This window comes from Parus major, chromosome 7, assembly GCF_001522545.3.
Source record: "Parus major isolate Abel chromosome 7, Parus_major1.1, whole genome shotgun sequence".
NCBI classification, from domain to species: Eukaryota; Metazoa; Chordata; class Aves; order Passeriformes; family Paridae; genus Parus; species Parus major.
The window spans coordinates 35,425,156-35,446,225 of NC_031776.1; the positions used below are offsets into that span (position 1 = coordinate 35,425,156).

At 40.6% G+C, this 21,070-nt stretch overlaps 1 protein-coding gene across 2 annotated transcripts in view; it reads left to right on the forward strand.

Moving 5' to 3' along the window:
• The window catches only part of ACVR2A (activin A receptor type 2A), a 48,297-nt gene that overhangs the window by 13,887 nt on the left and 13,340 nt on the right, over positions 1 to 21,070 (forward strand). For both annotated transcript variants that reach the window (XM_015634966.3, XM_015634967.3), the window contains exons 2-4: positions 16,281 to 16,488; positions 18,289 to 18,398; positions 19,643 to 19,797. In XM_015634966.3, the coding sequence (XP_015490452.1) occupies positions 16,281 to 16,488; positions 18,289 to 18,398; positions 19,643 to 19,797 (473 nt within the window). The remainder of the gene's footprint in view (positions 1 to 16,280; positions 16,489 to 18,288; positions 18,399 to 19,642; positions 19,798 to 21,070) is intronic.

Here is a 21,070-nt window from a genome sequence, read left to right on the forward strand (position 1 = left end):
AAGTGGGATACCAGAGTTTAGGGCATTACTAACCTTGGTATCTGTGCATAAATAATGCTGTGGTTAAATAAACATCATAAGAGGAGAAACTAAGGCAGCTGGAATGTTCCATCCACCTGTGCTGTGGGACGTACTGCTGACTGTGTGCAGGGTGGAGGGAGATGTCAGGCTCTGGCTCAGTTGGGTTTTTGAGGAAGGAAAGCCTGGGGTTCCTCAGGTGGGCTCCAGAACACCAGACTTGTTCCTGATAGGACAGAATAAACCACTCCTAAGGGTGCTGCACTGAAAGTTGAGTCATTGTCGCTGTTTGGCCAGTGATTTACTAAATATCTGTTGCTGTGTTGGCTGTCTGGAGGTAATCATTGTCTTGGGGAAAAGAAAAACAGATGACAAAAGCCAGCCAACCAAACAACAAAAAAATCCAAATGAAAAAACAGACAGTTTTTATTCTCCTTATTGATCGTACTGATAGAACTGTTTGTGTTCACGTTCAAACACTCATTGACTACCACAGGATAAACACCTGGAGCAGGCAAGACATGAGAATTCTCCCATAAATTTTTCTGCATTTGTAAAGCTTTGGTGTTCTTCTGGCCTGCCAGGAGGATTTATTGCTGAGTGAATTCCTCAGCTGTGACAAGAGGAACACCTGTTTCTGTGTGAGCACAAGCACTTCTCCATCAAACACAACATCTGGCAGTAGAAGCCCTTAAACTTGTGTTTATGACTACTCTGGGTAAGAGACTCCAGATATACAACTCTGGAATTTCTCTGGATAAAGTCAGCAATCAGTGACACTGATGCTTCCTACATTAAGGAAATAAAAGCTGTAAAAATATATAATTATTCTGTCCCTTAATACCTGAGAAGTCTTTATTTTGCTACTAATGTAATGCATTCTTTTGGGTGTTGATATCTCTTTATCCTCAACAGCTAAGAATAAAGGTTCCATATGAGCACATATATAACTTAACTAAATATAAACAACTTGAAATCTGCTGAGTTATTTTCTGTTCTAAAAATTCCCAGCATCAAACTTGAAGGATTTCCTTTTAAGCATCATTCTGGCTTAAATCAGGTTGGGAATTGGAAGTGGATAACCCAGATACAGCTAAGTACCTGTAATTTCTCCATCCCAATCCATGCCAACATCCTACCTTTGTGTGATAACCACGGAAATGCATTTCAGGATACTTTTGGGGCTGAGTACCTTGCTAACTTGTCTTCCTGCTCAGCCTGCTGGCCAGCTGCTTCACATCAAATCCACCCAAATGATTGATGAAGGTACTTTAAACAGAAAAAGTACATCTGCTAATGATGGGTAATTAAACTGTAGAACTCAGTGTTTCAGAACATGTGGAAATAAAAAATGATCTCACAGATGGACAAATTCAGGGAGGAATAGTTTGTTCAGAGGTGATTAAATTTGGTCTGGATGGAACTTAGAGATCAAATAATTCCTGATTGCTGAATGGTGCTGCTAAAAGCCTGTAGTTCACCCTACAGTTCACCGTCCCTGATGCTTTTGAAATCCTCCTCAAAAGGAGAATTCAGATTAAAATTAGGCCAACCTTCTGTTTGTGCTTCACGACACAATTTGTTTCCTCATCTCTTCCAAACTGGACACCGATTGTAGCCTCAGAGTTTGCACTGAGGAGCTTTCCAGAGCCAACATTAAAGCAGTGTCCCTTGCCCTGGAGCTTCCCTGATCCCCGTGACTCCGGGTTTCTGCTGGAAGGGAGCGGTCCTTCCCCTCCCTGGGCCCGGTTTTCCTCGGGCTGGACCCGGTGTGGCACAAGGGAGGGGGTGGAATCGCTCTTGTGAGCAAAGTTCACTCAGCCCCGGTGACCGTCTGTTTTTGTGGAGTTAAATTGTAGCTGTGCTTGTGATTCCGTGCTCCTTCCCTTGGCATTGTCCTCGGGGAGCATCCTGCAGGGCAGGGGGTGAGCAGTGGGGTCAGGGAGTGAATCTGTCCCTCTGAGTTTGTGTGATCGATCCCAGGCTGGGTTCATGGCTCAGTTCTCTTCACACTCAGCGAGCCTGAAACATCCCCGTCAGCAGATTCAGTGGAACGTGATGCTGGCTCTCAGCTGGCTCCTCTGGGTGACTTTAGGCACAGTGAGACATTGCAGTGATATGGGCTAATCCAAACCCGGTGTCCTGGGCTCTTCTCAGTTGCTTTGATGTCTTGAGTCCTCTGCTTCTGCTGCTTCCTTATCAGCAGTGCTGCTTGAGCAAAACAGATCAAAATCAGTTTATGTGATTTGTACTCCTGTACTCAAGTACGGATTTTTTTATTTCCCTACATCACTTTAAAGTTAAAATTCTGAATTTTTAGCTCCCACACTCTGACCTGAAAAGTTTCTTCATCTTTTTGCTGTGTGCTGGCAAAAGGACTCCTTGAATAGCTGCTTTCTCAAGCATTGCTTAACACGGGGTACTCCAGGCTGGTTTGATTTCTCAAAATGCTGTGAAATCCAAAATTCATCATATTTAATAAGTGCTAGCCCGTGGTAGATTGCATGAAGAGATCCTTCTTTGCCTCTTACTCACCTGCCTCTCTGTGCAGTGGGTGGAATGCTATTTCTAGGAAATCCTGCATATTGTAAGCAGCCATTTCATTTCTGGGGAATTCGTGCTTATCAGAGAATGGCATTAATAGACAGAATTGTAGCTTAAATGTCTTTTTTGTAATCTTTCATGCAGCATAGCTTAAAAATTGTCATTTTCCTTTCTCACTGATGTTCTGGTAATTTCCTTGGAGTGTTTTTGGAGACTTGTTAGCAGATCACCTGTCTGGCAGGTCTCTCCCAAATAAACTAATGCAATATATCCACAGTCATCTTTGTCCTCTTATCTTTGTGAGGCAGGAGAGAATCACCCCATTGCCTCTGGGCACGGGGAGTACCTGTGGAAAACGTGTTCAGGGAACCCTCTTGAGCCTTTTATTGCTGTGGAACTTGGAGTTTTAATCATCAAATTTAAGGCTGTTACTTTGTCAAAGTGTCAAGAGGCTTTTAAATGGAGTAACAGCATTCATATCCTGGCTTTAAATGTGTTCCTGAATAAGAACAAGAAGGTCAAAATCATATCCTAAAGTGCCTTCCAGATTTCAGGTCACTAGATAACATTTTCTTAATTGTTATCTAAATTTAGAAGACAAATTATATTGTAGCAGCAAGTGCAGTGCTTTTGCCCTAAAGCTTTTGTTTGTGGTGTTGTTTTCTTGTGTCACATACACAAGAGTTCCTGATTCATCCATGGACTTTGGAATTCTGGTTTCCACTGAAAGTTCAGTGAGAACTGTCAGAACCTGCCTTATCTTTAAATAGCCACAGTGTTATTTCTCTTAAGCCACGTGATTCATTCCATGAGATGAGATAATAAAAATTGAAGTTCATGTAGCTGGAGTTAGGACTGAAACTAAATTTTATTTGCTATTTAAAAAGCAACTGTCTAGTTTTAGTTATTCTATCAAATTTACCTCATTAAAATTTTGCACCCCAAGCTAATCCCAGGGTTTTGAAGATAAATAGCCAAGCTCTGAAAAAGCCTTTGCATTATCCCACAGCACTTGAATTTTCCTGCTCTACCTAAATACTTGTAATTTGTTTTAACTTAAAAGAATTGCAGTGGACTTGATCAGATAAGCAAATTAAAAACTGGCCAGAAAATAGATTGCCTTGGTGTGGCTCTATGAGTTACCCAGTTAAATAACAGAATAACACCAAGAAATGAACTTAAATCATAGTATATGAGGGTATTTCTCCAAGCATTCCGATTTCCACAGGTGTAGGAGTCTCAGAAGGTGTGCAGAGTCTCCCTTTGTTAAACTGCTTTTTGTGGGAGGTTAAAGTTACATTAAAAAATAAAAAAAGTGTTGTCAGTAGGCCTAAAGATAGGAAATTCTTTAAATAGCTCAGGCAGATGAACTCCAGCACTCCAGGAACGCTGCAGAGCTTGAGGAGGATGCTGCTGCCTGTGCAGGGAGAATAAACCAGGTGCATTTCCACAGAAATACAGTGAAATCCCCACTGTTAAGTGTGGGATGAGTTACTGAGGCTTTGCTGCTGGAAAACCTCTGCTCTGCAGCTGAGAGTTGGAACAGCAAAGTCGACAGATTGGGGAGGATTTGAGAAAAAAAGGCATTCAGGAATCATCTTTTTGTCTATAAATTTATGGAAGGACTGAGGAATCTCAGTCCGTGTGGAGTCAGGAGCAGCAGGATGGCCGGCAGTGCCTGCAAAGAGAGGGGATCTCCAACTGAAAGGTATCAGTAGAAATCCTAAAAATCCATATTTTCAGTAAATCCTGATGCAGGGGAGGCTGCACACTCTGTTCTGAACCGAGAGTTTAACACTGAGATTTTTGAATAAGACTCATAAATTTTGGATTTGCTGCTGCGTTTCACGAGCTCTCCTGTGGGATGTGGGGCTGCTGGAGAAGCTGAGTTTAGTGCAGAAATTCCCAGTTTTGTTCTTTGCCTCTGTGGGTTTATAATGTTGTAAATTTTCACAGCTGTTGCCTCAGGGTTGTAAGATGATAGATTTTTTTGTGGGTTTGTCTCTGCCAGGCTCTTGTTGAAGGGTAGATTGTACAAAAACCATGGCAGAAAGGAAAACTTTAATGCAAGACACTTTTAATAAAATAAATAAAATGATTGCTAGTGAGTAGGCAAATCATAAGGGAGAATGGACCAGAATATAAACAAAATAAACCAAGGTAAACAAGGAATAAATGGCTTTTGTATCGAAAGATATGTATTATCACATAGATATTCTATATGTAGATATGCACCATCTCTCCAATTTTTAACTTCCCTCTAAAATGTAGGAGCGAGATAATTTTTTTTTTGTATAGAAAGAAAATTGAAATGAAGTTGATTATTTATATTCTCAAGTCATTTCCCAAAGCTAAAGAAAACTGTACAGAAAATCTTTCACTTTATTGCTGCCTGCTGAGTTATGGTCTGGAATGCAGAGGAGCAAATCAGAATTTAATTCAATATTTTGAGAATTCCCACTCTATACCAGCGGTGTAAAATAATTGTTGCTGTTCACCAGGCTTCCTTACCAATACTTTATTCCATTCTTTGTCCAGGGATCTCTGCAAGTGTATTTCAAATTACATCAGCTTATTTCAAAGTGAACAGAACAGCTTTGTAATCAGTGATAAATATCTAATATAAAGATAATTAAAAATGCTTGTCATATAGAAGCATATGACTTTTAAGTAAAAGTTGTTTCTGCTTGCTTGGGAGGTGATAAGATTGTGGACTAAATGTGATTAATGTTCTTTGCAGATGTTGCTTTATATGCTTAGGCTTTCAAAGTAAAGCAGTCTAGACTGTCTGTCTGCATTCTCCTACAGCTTTGATCTTGATTAAAACTGGTTGTATTACATTTATCATCTTCCTTTCTCGAATGCCAGAAAGTCTCTTAACTGGTTTTGTTGTTTTTTGGGGTTTTTTTTGCATCTGTATTTATTTGTAGAGAAAGAGACTCAGTATCATCTCAAACTGCTGGAAAACTTACACTTGGATACATTCAGCAAGTGGCAAAAATGGGTATTTTGTATCTTGAAGGACTTTAAAAGTCGTTTGGGTTATTTCAGATGCAGCAAAGGCGATTGCAAATGTTAAACTCCCCGGGAGTGAAGCAGGTGAGCCCTGAGTGGGTTTTTCCCGTGCTGTTGGATGCAGATCTGAGGGAAGGTGGAGGATGCTTTGATCCTGTATTTGTGGCAGCTCTGATACCGATGATCTGCTAACATCCATTGCTTTCTGCTCCAACAAGATTTTTCTTTCCAATTTCCACCCTTCCAACTCTGGGAGCTGAAGCTGGATTGCTTCAGGCTCTGGAAAAGGGTCAAAGTACCCAAATAAAGCACATTTTATCAGGGTACATTTTTCAATTCTGTATGGCAGCAGAAGAGCTGAAGGACATGAGTTTCTCAAATCTCTGTTTAGGTGTTAAATCTGTGCCTGCTTAGGCAGATGAGCAGCTCCTCATTTGTGTGCACCAAGTACAACAGAAGTGATTTCCCCAAGATCTGAAATATTCAGATTTTCCGTTTATTCCCTTATTTATTCCTTAAGATTGTTTAGGGCCAATTTGAGAACTCGATGTATTTTATGGGGAAGTTTGAAATGAAGGTAAATCTTTTAATACTAAAACATTTTGGGTAGTTCTATTAAATATTAAAATTGATGGGGTTTGTTTTCTATTTCAATTTTTGTTGGTGCCTCCACCGAGTGCTTTATTCCAGTCCATTGGTTACAGTTTAGAAAATGTTTGTAGCTTCTAGACCACAGTGGTGTCTTAAATCCAAGTTTGGGAACAAGGCTCCATGAGCTCATCCAGTACACAAAATGATGGAGAAATAACCAAACAAGAAGTTAAATAGTATTTAACTGTCAAAAACCACTTGAAAATCCATTGTAGGAGGCAGTGAGTTGTGCATTGCTCTGTATTTGGTCATTACCTATTTTTTTTCCCTGATCTTTATGAAATACTAAAACTGTTCTGTCTTTGTTGTGACTTGGTAGTGATGTGTGATTTTTTTAAAAATACTATTTTTTGCTACAGAACTAAAGAAAAATAGATTTTATGTTACAACATGGTTATCATTCTGGAGATCTGTAATCTTGCCTGAATGTTGATGCAGCATCAGGGGGAAAATGAATTAAAAGGAAATATTTTAATGCAAGTCTCAGCCAGCAGATCTGGATTGCCCCTGTTTCAAAAGCATCACCCAGTAGAGAACTGATGGACTGGTTGAACTGGAGTTGCTGTTCTAAATATAGATCCTGGTGTGGTTGGGATCTGTGCAGGGCCTCCTGAGAGTCAGTTCTTAACAAAATTCCTGTAAATTATCTTAATATTCCAAATCAGCACATTAAAAAGTTAACACTGCAGTTTTGGTACAACGTTTTTGTAACAAATGGGTTTTTTAGGCTTTTCTTGCCAAGTGAAATGAAGCAAAACTGGCTCAGTTGAACACTTGCAGTTTTTTCATTGATGTGCAGGCTATAAACTGAAATAGTTTAGGATTATTGTGCTGTGTCATGTGTGGGCTGTAGAATCAGGGGGTGTTTTACCAAAATTCAAATATCCAGTAGCACTTTTTTAGTGTGGCTTTGGATACTTTTCCTAACAAACAGCAAAGCTCCTGTGGACTTGCATTTCCCCTAAGCTTGTGTGAGTGGTTCCTAAATGAGATTTAATTTGATTTATTAATATTTACATGTTTGGATGCCTCTAAAACCTTTAAAATATGTCTTAATTTTTTAATTCTTAGAGATAATTCCAGCAATAACCGTGAGTTTCTAAAATACATTTTTGTGCTGTTAAATGAGATGGAGTAGATTGACATCAGATTTGTTGTTATTCATATAGAACCAGAAATAAGAATATTTTGATTTTGGTCTTTTTTTTCTTAGTTGGATTTTTTCCTTAATTACTTGATATTGGTAGGTTTTACATATATATGTATGTATTTAAATCCTCCAAATTTTTATTTTAAGGGATAGGGAGATCGTTTACAGGTTGCTAGAATTGAACTGCAATTCTTTCTAATAAGGTGTTTTCTTAAGAAAAACACCAAATATGGAAACATAAACTATTTGTAAGTGCTTGTGGGCAGGTAAGAGAAATAAACCCCACTCTCCTTGATTACTTTTGTATTCATTTAATTCTCATGTTAGATCATGTTGATTTATTTAAAGCAGCTGTTACAGGAGTGGCTGCATTTAATGTTTTAATGACAATAAATGTGCTTATTTTTAAAGTCCCTGTTACAGAGTGATGCTCTGAAAAGATTTTTTAAAATGTGATTTTAAATTTCTCCTCTTTCCAGTCAGTTGTTCTTAAAGATCTGATAAGAAATACAAAAAGAGTTACATTTAATATATATCATGCTGACTTTAATAACCACCTTTTGATCTTGAAATGCTTCTTTTTTGGATTTGTTCTTTCGGGTGTCGATCTTGCTTTCCTGGATACAATTAATAACATTTCTAAAAAGAGGACGAGTGGATAGCAAAATCAGCTTCATGAGAATCCATAAAGATTAGAAAAATTGAACAGAAAACCAGTTTTTTATTGAGGTGCACAAGGAAGTTACTTTCTTGTTCCATTGCTGTTTTCTTCTTCTGAATCGTAAATAAATGATGTTTTTTATAGTTTACCGGTCATTTATATCCAAATTTGTTCTCTGTAAAACATTCCTAATAGTGATTTTTAGTGAAATCTGTCAGTTCTCATTTCCTGAGGGAAAGCTCACTTGGAGTAGCTTTGGAGCATGGAAAGGTGATGATGGGAGTTAAAAATTACGAGTATTTAAATTACAAGTGAAAACATTTCCTTAATGAAGACTCTGTAAGGTAGTTGGACTCTGGATTTCCCTTAACCCATTAAAAACAAGTCTAGAATAAGAAACTTGAGGCAAAAAAATTCTTTTTCCTCTTCCCTCCCCTCCCTCTGAGGTCCCAGGATCTGCTCCTGAGCGCTGTGGCTGGCAGGGCTGAGATGCAGCTGAGCCCTGGTGTTGTCTCTGGAGCTGGGGCCTGGCAGAGCTGACTTTGGCCATGTCAACAGTGGCTCTGTCTGTAAACACGGTTGTTTCAAGCTCTAGAAATGGGATTTTTCACTTAATCTTCAGATTACAGTCTGGCACGGGGAGCAAAATGAGGCAGCCCGAGAGGGGACAAAGAGAAAATCCATTTCAAGTGACAGCCACTTTAGCTGGAGGTAAAGAGGCAGTTGTGCTGGATTTTTAAATATAATCAACACTGATTTCAGAGCATGAAGACACAAATTTTAAAACTCTTTTAGTGTAGACAAGGTTTGGAATTTGATCTCAACAGGACTGGACAGAAGAAATGGAATTAAACAGACCCAGGAAAGTTTGAGGTTATGTAGATGTTTTGCTTTAGGAAGAGAGTTCAGCAGTCACAAACATATTAGCATTTTTATGCTGATAGGTATTTACTCAGATGTGTAATGCTGCAGCCTGACATTTATTTAAGTTTAGTAGCTGAAGGAAGGAATTACTTCCACTCATTTGTGCCAGTTCAGCTGTTTGAGGCTGCACAGCTCAGTTGGATTTTTGATTGTGCTACAGCCCCAAAATGCTTCTCAAACTGGGCTCTTGTCTGCCAATGTCATCCTCTGGTGATGCAGCTGATCCCAAAATGCCTCTGCAGGAGCATTTCCTAGCAAACAAACCCAATATCCATCCTGGAGAAGTCCTTGGGAATGGCTGAAGTCCTGACTGGAGTTCTGGCTGATTGTGTGAGAAGGATGAACTTGGGAAATCCTGTTGGGATGAGGTTGAGGTGGGGAAATGAAAATGAAAACACAAAAGCCCAGCTCATGGGCTGTGTGGAATCAAGACTGAAGCTCAGTGTGATGATTCTCCATAAATAAGTTGGAGAGTTGGCAGAGGGAGGGGTAAGGAAGGTTTCCAGCTCGGTGGAGTAGGAACATTCAAAGGTTTGAATTTTTCAGCGCTGGGTTCTGCCTTTTCCTCTGCACATTACCCTGTTTGCCTGCAGCTCCCAGGTAATCCCTGTGTGTGTTTACACAAATGTGGGACCTGTCTCTCCTCCTTTTAGCTGCCATCTGGACAAGGGCAGCTGGAGCTTGTCTGGATGTGCACTGACCATCCAGCTCCTGCCTTGGGAATTTTGCTGGGCCAGCTTGAAGGAAAAAGATACAGCTGATGCTTTAAAAATTGGAAAAAAAAAAAAAATCAAACACAAACAACAAAACTGGTTGTAAGTATGTTTAGGCTGGGGTTTTGGTTGTAACCACAGAAAAAAAAAGAGAAGTATAGCGATGGCTAAAGAATTGGAATGTAAATAAGAAGCTCAATCAGCACATGTAGGAGAACTGGGTGGTGTTTTTGCTTGCAATAGCACCGAGTGGGACACGACACCCACAGAGAGATTTGTTGGAGAGCTGAGTTGAAGGCAGAATCACACTGGTCCTGTTGTCTTTTAAATAGTTACATAAGGTCCTGTAAGACAGAAAAAGAAGTGGGGGTTGGATATATCATGTGGAGGAAACATCAAATGTGGAGTTGGATGCTTGCCTCTTAGATGTCTTGACTGTGTTTTTGTTTGACTTGGTGTGTGGTTCTGTTTGCTTTGCAGTCAAACTGTTACATTTGCATTGTGCTTGACTGATTTGGGAGGCAAAAGGTAGAATAATTTCTTGTAATTAGCCTGAATTAACTCTTCTGTGTGTGTTTTTGAGGGGTCAGGAGGGAGTCTGTGAAGAGGAGACTCCTTACTTGTCTTTATAAATCCAGGTGAAATATTGACACTGATCACATTGAAGAGCATCCTGGAAGATGTGTGGAACAAACAGTACATGAGGAGGCTTGGAGAAAATGTCATTTCCTGATCTTCTCTTACAGCCTAACCAGAGAAGGACATTTGAAGATATCTAAAATTGACAGCTAAAATGAAGTTTTCCCAATGCTGTTTAATGAAGTGATTAATATGTTCAAATTTCCCATCTCCATTGAGACTGCAGGAATTTCAGCCCTCCACTGAGGAAAATTCTAAATGTTTCATAGCTCTCAGCTGGGAAGTTCTCAGGAAGTTTTGTAGCTCAGAGAAGAACCTCCACAAACACCAACCCCACAAAGGATCATTTTGATCCAAAATCCATTGGGATTCACAGCTGGGTGTTACTGAGAGGAGCTCCACATATCTGGTGAGCTGCTTTGGGATTCTCAGATCAGAGGAACAACTCTGACAGGTATCTGAGATCATTCCTGGGAAACTCCCTGGCAGATCCCAAAATAGAAACGCTGCTGGTTGCCACCACCAGCATGAGACTCATCCCTGAGAAGGATTCATAATTCCTGATGCAGTCTGTGTGTCCTCAGGTGGTTTATTTAGGTGCTTATTGGTGCCTTTAATGCTGAAGGGGCTCTTGTTTAGTTTAATAACAGCACTCCAAGACTTTTTGTGGAAATGGTGTCACTCCCATGTGCAATGGGAAAGAATCCCTGGCTCCTTCCTGGGCAGCTGCTTCCCTGAGTTTAATCCAGAGGCAGGAGTAGGTGATTCCTCCTGGATAATCAGAGTGCAGCAGAACCTCAGTTTGCATGTTTTAATGTCAAAAACTTAATTGAGGTTTCTCATTATTATTATCATTCTTTGGGGTTTTGCACTGGGGAGAGGAGGATAATCCAAACTGGGAGCTGCATTTTGCTAACATTAGTACCTGGTTGGCCCTATTCTATTTTTTCCAACATCTGAATCTTGTAGAATTTCAGCTTTGCAGTTTTGAGCTCGGTGTTAGTGATATTGGAATATTTTAACAGTCTGGTGATCGTGCCAGAAAGGGGACAGTTGACCAGCAATGACTAAAAGCCCCCAGCACCTGAGGTGAGTGCAGCCCTGAGGCTGTGCCTCAAACCAAACAATTTCTAGGATCTTTTGAGCTTTTTTCCCTTCCAGAAATCATCAGGCAGTGGTTGAGAGGTGTTTGTGCTGTGTGCTGCTCACACCTCGCAGTGACAGCAGTGGCATGTTTGAACTTGAAAACATCAGCCTGTGTTTTACTGTGTTCCCTTGAAGTCAGGGAGTGTGAAAAATAACACTTAACTCCAAGTCTCTGGAGATTCCCAAAAGATGACAATCTTTATCTTAACCAGCTCTTAGTGGCACTTTAATTTCTGCCTAAAGAACAGAAATGGCCACTGACCCTTTTTCTCCATTTTCTGCCACGTGCTCTGCTCTGAAAGGATTCTGGAAAACTTGGGCACCAGAGATCTGGGGGTTTTCCCACTTCCCAAAATCCAGGCTTAAATAAGGTATTTGGAAATACAAGGCAGAAAATAGAAGTTCTCTACAAAATCCCATTACAGCATTATTAACTTCTTCTATCAATGGCACAAACTGCTGGGAGGGACTGAAGGAACACATTGGAAAAGTAATTCCAGGGTTTTTTTCCTTCAGGAAGAGCACCATGCAAATAAAACTAAGATATATCTATATATGTAAAATTGCATCATCAAGTGGTTAGAGCAGCTGATTTATTTTCCATATTGTAAGTCCAGAAGACTCAGAGTAAAAAAAAAAAAGTTGTTTTTTTTTTTGTTACTGTCCACCAAGCAAACCAGAGGCTGTAAGGGGTTTTTTAACAATACAGATACTATTCCTCTCACCTTCTCCCTCTTCACTCTCAATTCTATTCCCTGTTTTTGGGTGACATCATCCTCCATAGTTTCCATTCTGCTGTAGTGCCTTTGGGCTGATCATCCTTCAGTTTTCCAGTGCTGGATTCTTCTCCTTTTTCAGAAGTGTTATCTCAGCTACAGAATTTCATACTTCCACGGCAGGCTCATCCCTACAAATTTTCCATTTTGAAAAGGTGTGAACTGCAAAAAAATTGAAATATTTTCCAAGTATATGATGAGATATCTTAGCAAATACAGATTTTCTGTTGTCCCCCCCCACCATAATCCTGGAGAAAAATGCAGCTCTTGCTATACAAAACTACACTAAAGCTTTACCAAGTCTACCCCATTCAAGTTGCAAACTCATTTATTTTTAAAGACTAGTTTAGAAAAAGAAAGCAGCTGTCTGGACCATCAGGTTAATCTCAAAATTTTGAATATTCACAGGGTGGCAGCAGTGCAGGTGATTTGTTATTTCACTGCCTTGTTTTCTTTTTTGCAGTTCTTGCCTTGCCTGAGTTAATTGCTGCTGTGTTTGGATTTAATGAATGTACTTTGGCTCAGCTCATCTGAAGTACAGTCCTTGTTTGACCTGGGAGCATTGAGAACAGTGATAATAGGACTAATATTAGTCTAAAAAATCAACAAAATAAGTTTGGGGACATCGTGGCATGTAAAAGGAGGACAGAATCCTTTCTCTTGGAACTGAGTTTGCTTTATTAGGTTGGAAATAACTTCTTTCTTCTTCCTTTGAGAAACTTTCCCCTGGGTGTTATCTGAAAAAATAGAGAATGATAAAATCCTGCTTCCTGCTTGCAGGAACATCAAAGCTGGGCTTTTTTAGTCTATATTTGTAGTCTGTTCTTAGATATATTTGTAGGGCTAGAAAGTGTTTGAGATCACTGTGGAAACAAATAGAATAACACATATGGGCAAGTACTTGAAAAAGCTACCTGTGCAGCAGCTGAAGGTTTTTTTCCCAAGGTGTTATTTCTATTTATATTGCTTTTTCTCTTCTTTTCTGCTCCTCTAGAACAGTGTGTTACAATTCTGGTATTTTGGTGAATGGGCCAATCTATAAGTTACTCAGTCCCTGTGGTGCTTCTGTGCTCTGCTGGTTTATTCTAATAATTCAGTACTTAAAGAGTTCAAATTCATCTCCAATATAACCCAATTTAAGTAACCTTTCTGTTACAGGCAGAGGTATCTGCCAGACTGAACCTCACCCTTTAGTCCTTTTATAAATTGCAAGTTTTCCAGGGAATAGCAAAAAAAAAAGTGTCCTTGGCACCATCAAACTAATCTTTGTAGGCTTTTCATCCATTTTCATGACTTGAGCTTGAAAATGTTGTTACATTTCATGAAGCAGTGAGAGATCACAGATTCAGTTCCCTTTGCCCTTTGTGTCTTTACATGGTGTCACCAACTAATCACGCAGCAAAAGCAGGATTTGGGAATGAGGGTAGGACGTGGGAAGTGTTGAAGTCTTCCCTGGAAAAGGAGGGAGATGATCATTATCACATTTCAGATAAAGTACCAGGAAACCATTCCTGCATTACAGACCCATGGGCTTGTGTTGCTCAGTTTTTAGTGGATAAAGTTGGATAAACTCCCAGGAGTTTCTTTTTTTTTTGTAGTGATACCTGTAAGAGACAATTCCTATTCCATCCAGCACCTTTTCCCAGTGATCCCTTCCTCAATTAAGGCTGTGTTAGTCCTTAGGAGCTGTGCACTCTTTGGCCCTTCTTAATTAAAAAACTGGTAGATTATTTGCAGTCATTTAGCCTTTTTCTGATTGAAAAATGGCAGCCAGTGCTTCCAGCCCCTCCTGAGCTGAGGTTTTCCAGGCTGCACATGTACTCTGTAATGGAATTGCTGCCAATTCAGCTGTTCCCTGTATTAAGAGTGGTTCAGAAGTTCAAATGTTGGTTTTGTTTCATTGGTGCAGCTGTCATGGATGGACACGAGTGTGAGGGATACAGCAGCACTGGAATGGGAATACTGAGATATCCAATGGGATCTGGCTGAATGTGCCCAGACTAAAATCCATTCTGTATTTAATGCCCTTTGCTTTCCCAAGGTGTTTCCCCCCAAGCTTTCAGGCCTCGTGTTCCATCCATAGGACAAGGCTGGAGTTCAGCTCATGGCTTCTTTCAGCAGCAGCATTTTGCATTTTGAGATTCAGGAATTGGTTTCTGGCAATTCCATGTGCACTCAGAATGGGTACAGGAGTTCCATTAGAGACCTGCCCTGCCTAATAAATTCACTTTATTGTAAATGGCAGCTGCCCTTCTCCCCTGGGAGCTCCATCCCCGTGGAGGGCGTGGCAGAGCTGGTTGGAAGCAGATGGGCTCAGGGTTTTCTTTGTGTGGTTCCCCTTCTCCTCTTGCCTTTCTTCCACCATGTTCCTGCTTTTCTGCTTTGAAGGATTAATCCAGGATTGTCCTGCTCTGTCCAAGCCTGGGTTAGTCTGGCCAGATCTATTGCAGGTGCCTGTTCAGGTGAGGAGCCCCAGCCAGATCCAAGGTCATTAAACCAACAGCAACTGCTGCCAGTCACTGATTGGAGCATTAATGGATTAAAAAAATAGATGGATAAGAAAACCTGACTATAAGGACTGGAATAAGGAGAATATTTATGCAAAGTTAGTTTTACTGCAATCCCTGAATTTTATAAAATTCAGCTTGTCTGTGGTCCTTCAAAGCTGGGCTTGGCAGCGGGAGACAAGCAATGGCACGTGTGAGAGAAATCCAGGACTTCTGCTTTATTGCACTGACAGAACCAAATCGTTCAATCTGTTGCCTCATCTGTTTCTTGCCATAGCTGAGAGTTGTAAAGGTCAGGCCGTGGCAGCACAAGGAATATAATGGTTCCCAGGCTGCCCCTCGCTGCGCTCCCAGCTGGCTCCTGCCCCTCTCCCATTGATCCACCAGCTCCTGCCTATTTTGGGAGTGCATCACAGGCAGGGTGGGATGCTCAGGATGGGCAGTGCTGCCTCAGCTCTGGCCTCCTGTGCTGCTCTTCCAGGGCTGCAGCAGGGCTCAGGTGGGAATAATCCTTATTCTCCTCAGGAATGTGTGGGAATGGCTGCTGGGTCACAGTTATTGTGGATAAATGGGGATGAAGGAGGTAGGGAGTGATGCAAATAAATACGTAAAAAAACCTGCTGTGGGAAATCTTTTCACTCCAGTCTGGTCTTCAGTGTGCTGTGCAATGTAATGTCTTAAAAATACAAAATGTGTAGATAAATACAGGCAAAGCACTTTGGCATCCTTCTGACCCTTCCTCTGATTCTCCAGCTCTTCCATCTCTCTCTCTCTGTTTTCCCATGGTTTTAATACATGTTAAATGGTAGAACTTCCATGGAGATTAATGGCACTCTCTGGGCAGTGTCTGACAAGAGAAAAAACAGAAATAAAAGGCAGTTCTTACTCCCTTCCTGTCTTTTGTTAACAGTCTTGCTTCCCAACAACCCTTCACCTTTGCAGGAGCCAGGCTGGTGCTTTATATCCCATTAACTCTGAAGTTATCTCCACCAGAATTCCAGAAAGGTTTCCTGGATGGTCACTAAATGGTCTTCAAGGTCCTTTCCAACCCACACCATTCTGGGATTCTGTAACACTCTTGCCCCTAAACACTTCTTGTCTTTTTTGGGGGGTTTCTAAGATGAATTCCCTGCTCTTTTGGCTCCTGTAACAAGATAAGAAGCACAAATGCCTTTTGGTGAATTTTCCTGGCTAAATCTCCTGGTTTGGCCAATATTTTAATTAAATCTTCACTGCTCAGCATTCTAAATTTTCTCTGCTATTCCTATTCATGGAGAAGTATTGCCATGACTTGTTCTTCATTTCTGCAAATCTTGCTAAGTTATGCAAGTCACTGTTTGACTTCACAGAAGATCTTTGTTTTATGTTTCAACACTTGGAATGCTGCTGAACTTTACGTGTTTTCTCTCTTTATTAAAAAGAGGGGAGAGAGGGCACATTGGTACAAGCATTAAATGATATTTTTATACAGCCTGCATTTATTCATATGCCTGATCCTGCAGAATTCCATTTAATTGTGCTTCCCTTCCCTCCCAGGTGCCATCCTGGGCAGATCAGAAACACAGGAGTGCATCTACTACAACGCTAACTGGGAAAAGGATAAAACCAATCGCAGTGGGATCGAGCCCTGCTATGGTGATAAAGATAAAAGGCGACACTGCTTTGCTACATGGAAGAATATTTCTGGATCAATTGAAATTGTGAAGCAAGGCTGCTGGCTGGATGACATCAATTGTTATGACAGGTGAGTTTTCCTGGGAATTTTTGAAATTGATTTGTCATTGTAAACTCTTTTGCCTCTCTGTAACACAGCTTGAGATGAGTGAATGTGAACAATTATCTTATTTTTAGATGCTGTTTGTATTTAGGGACCAGATTCCACATGAGTACATTGTCTTATTTGCAGACTAATGTATTTTACCTTCTTAAAAGAGCTCAGGTATTTAATTTCTTCTTTTTTTAGTCCATTAATAATAGATTCTGTAGTGCCTTGTTATTGCCAAACAGTGCAAATATAATTATTGCAACCAGGATGCAAAATTCTCTCGTTGACTTTTCCAAAGTCTTTAGAGTTGGAAAGTCAGCACTTTGTGTCTGCAGTTTACCAGATCATGGAAGTATTTTGGCAGTTTATTAATAAGCTCAATGGCAGCTCTAAGAATATTCTAAATTTCCAGTTATTTTGTTGATAACAGATGGTCCAGAAAGAACCCACGAGCAGTAACAGCAGGACTTGGGGTTTGTTAGATGCTGACTGAATAGAGGTCATGACTCTCTTAAGCAATGGTGTTGCAGTTTTTTAAATACTCTACTGGGTTTTATTGGCCCTAAACATTTATTATTTGGGAAGGCAGAGAATTAAGTAATAGATCCACAGTGGATCATTATTAAAAAGAATTGAGGAATAATTTCAGCAATATTTTACAAAAGTTTTCCTTTGTGTTTCTTAAAAGTTGAATTTTTAGAAGAAAGTCCTTCAGTCTTTTCTCCCAAATCAAGTTGCCTCTCATCCCAGGATGTTTTCTGTTTTAATGACATTTTAAAGCTCAGTCCCACAATCTAGAAAAAAAAAATAAATCCTAAAACCATGGGATTAGATTCTCCCTTGAGCAAAGAGAAGAAATTGGAAGAAGAAATCGAATGCAGGAAGAAGGGTAAGGAAGGAGTTGGAAACTCAGTATCTCTAAGTCCTCATTAAGTAATTTGTGCTAATCACACACCCAGTGCTGTGTTTGTCCAGAACAGCCCAAAGCTTCTCTCTGGAGCGTGGGGTGCTTTTGCTGCACTGGGATTTGTGGGGGTGACTCTAAACAGCAGCAGATTCAGGACATCAAAGAGAAAATGTTCCCTGGAAGTCACAGGACAGGGTGACAGCAGGAGCTGGCTCGAGGGAATAACCCCAAGTTTTGAAGATGAGCCCAAAACCTCTTTGACAATCTTCAGCTGTGTTTAAAATCCTTCAGTATTTCTCCAGCCTTTTCCAGTTCTGCTGTCAGGTTGGCTCCTGGTTGCTGCTTTTTCTTTCGTGATGGGAATAATTTCAGCTTATTTGTTAGCAGAATATTAATAAAAAAGGCATTCCTGCAGTTAATTCAGGGAATGAAATAAGCCTTGTCCCTAAGCATAATGTAGGCAGAGGAGATTGTAGAAATTTTATCATTTCTTTTTACAAATATAATAAAATTTAAAAATTCTCCTTCTCACTTATCTCTGGCCTTGTTTGATCACTTGCTTGTCATGTTTAAATCTAGCTTGTGAGCTGTTCCTCAGTGTCCTGCTGGTGCTTTAACTTTGCCTTAAAAATGACAAAAACATATTTCTGTTTTGATAAAATTTCATTGCAATATAAAATATCAAAATGTAATTGATTTCATTAGGTTCAGCTGTTACTTTGGTCACGTGTTACACGGTCAATTTAACTTTAAGTGTTTTTAATTGAAATTTAAGTTCACTTTGGAAATTTGAAAGATGGGTGCATATTTCCTCTTAAAAAAACCAAGCCAGCTCGAGATTAATGAACTTTTTATACTCTTCTGTCCTGCAGGAATGATTGCATAGAGAAGAAGGACAGCCCTGAGGTGTTTTTCTGTTGCTGTGAGGGCAACATGTGCAACGAGCGCTTCTTCTACTTCCCGGAGATGGAGGTCACACAGCGTAAGTTCCTCATGATGGGAATGTGCCACGTGGTGCTTCTTCAAATCAGACTTGTCCAAAAGTCCTGCCTTTCCTGCCAGAGGGTTCTGATAGAGCTCTGGGCATTTATTCCACTTGGAAATGTGCTTTCCTATAAAATCAATAAAGGGTACTTCAGCTCTTTCCAAGGGTGAGAAGGAAGGATAATCTGAAGTAATTGCGTGGTTTAAGGTATAGAAGTTACTGTCAGATCTTACCTTAATTATATGGTTGAGCCCCTGTAAGGGTGTAAATTGTTGGGCTTCTCATCCCTGCATCCCTGTGCCAACCTGGGGATGCTCTTTTTCTTGAAAAAAATCCTCTTTATCCCACCTGGACCTTTTGAATTTCTCTGTAAATGGACACAGTAACCAATAAAAAGAGGAAAATAATTTCCTCCCAAGTCACAGGATCCTTGTGGGTTCTTCCATCTCAGCATATTCTGTGGTTCTGAAAGACAATCAAGTTAGCCAGACTTAACAAATAATTATTTTAAAAAACAAGCAGCTAAAAGATAATTTGATTTTTCTTGCCTATCTTCTTCCAGTCAAGAATCTGCTGGAGAACTGAGTGATGTTAATAACTGAGCTGAAAACAGCAAATGTCTCATGTACCAAATAGCCAGAGGAAGTTGTTTATGAAATGAAAGAACATTTTCTGCAAGATTAAAATAGCCTTTGTTGACCCAGGAGATATTGTTGTCATTTTTGTCAGTGATGCTGCTAAGGCAATAATTGACATTCTTCCCTCTCCTGAGCCCTCTCTTGCCCCAGGGGGCTGTGGCTGCCTTGGAAGCAGCTCCTGCTTCTGCAGAGCCTTTTTTGAGGTCATGTGGAAGTGTTTTCACCTGGAGAACTCCTCCTTCCAGCCCAGCACAGAGGTGCTGGCAGGTTGTTGCTAAATCTCTGTGTGGATTGGTTTTCATTCATTAGGTGATGAATTCTTGCAATCCCTTGGCAATACAAACCCCCTTTGTCCCCTGTAGGCTGGTGGGTGTTAGAGGCCCAGAATTCCAGTGTGCTGAAGTGAGAATCTGGGATCTGAGCTATTCCCATACTTTCCAAAGTGCTGCCTTTAACCAGGTGTTAGTTTGTGCTGGCTAATCAGGTACTGGGAGCCTGCTGTGATGTTGGCAGGAGCTGTTAGAAAATCAGGCTGCTGCACATTTCAAACACTGCCTGGATTTGTTCCTTAAAAGCTGTGTCCTTTTTTTTAAATCCCTTCAGCAACTTCCAATCCTGTTACACCGAAGCCACCTCTGTTCAACACCTTGCTCTATTCCTTGGTGCCTATCATGGGAATTGCAGTGATCGTGCTCTTCTCCTTCTGGATGTACAGACATCACAAGCTGGCCTATCCTCCCGTGCTTGTTCCCACCCAGGTGAGCTCCAGCTGCAGGATTTGGGGATTTTTAAGGGCCAAACCATTCCTGAAGGGGATCTGTCCCGTGGCTGGTCTCTGTTGCCCTCCTGATTTCTAGGTCCTAACGCTTGCTCTCCCCTAAAGCAGAGAATTAAGCTTTACTTAAACAGCCTTATTAATTATTCTTTGATGAATATATGAGCAACTACTTCATGTTTTTATGCATCTGTTTGTTTGAGAGGAGAAAAACTGAACACAGAGGGCAAAGACACAGTGAAGGAAGGGGTGCTGGGGGCTGAGCTGTAATGCTTAGCTGGAAACAAAAAAAAGAGTTGCCAATTCATCTTGGCCATTTGAGGTGTTCTGAAAATAGCAGCTAGAAGAGGATGAGCTGTTTTTAAGGATTCCTGGAACTGGGATAAAGGTGCAGTTATAGGGAATATTAAGAAAATCTTCAAGCACAACTTCAGGGCATAACTCAGCTCATGGATTGTGATTCTTGTCATCTTTTTCCTCTTGTTTACATGTTTGCTGTTTTGTCTTGAAACATTTCAGTTTTAGGGGTGTTTGTGTTTTGTTTTGAAAGGATGAGGTTGTGGACTCCACACCTGAATGTAACCTGGCCATTCTGCATCCAAACCAACCTCCTGGGGCTCTTGTGTGTGGAATTCCTGCTGTTGGGAGGCTCCAGCTGATCCTGGAGCTGTAATTAGGTGCTAGTACTGGAATTCCTCTTCCTTCAGTTGTGTCTGGAGATCCAACTGAGATTAGGAGGTTTTTATGGAAAGAGTTAAAGCAGGAAATTCTAGAGACCAAAGCAGGAAAGATAAAGAAAATGTGGTTGTGGAAGAGAGAAAAGATTTGAATTTTTGGAGTAGGAAATAACCTGAGCTTCTAACTCAGTGCAGTGACCAGAATATGTGACCTGTCCTACAGTGATGTTATTTATGATTGACATTAAAACTCTTGTTATTTTGGGTAGGATTGCCCAGGATTGATCTCTGAGTGCTCCAGCTCCTGGGATATTTCCAGTGCTGCTGCTTGACTCGAGGGTGCTGCAGGAAGCAGGATTGCCTGGGGTTGATAACTCAAGTGTTTTGGTTTCAGTTTTGCAGTAATAGATAAGAGGAATTTGGGGAGAGGCAGTGGCCATATGTTGTTGCCAAATGAAAAGAACATAATTTAGAGGAAAAAAGTCTGTTTGCTGTCCTTGCAGAGAGGATTGCAGCTCCTCAGACTCCCTGCAATCTGTCAGCATAATTAGTTCATCCAGCTCCCATTTTATGGATCTG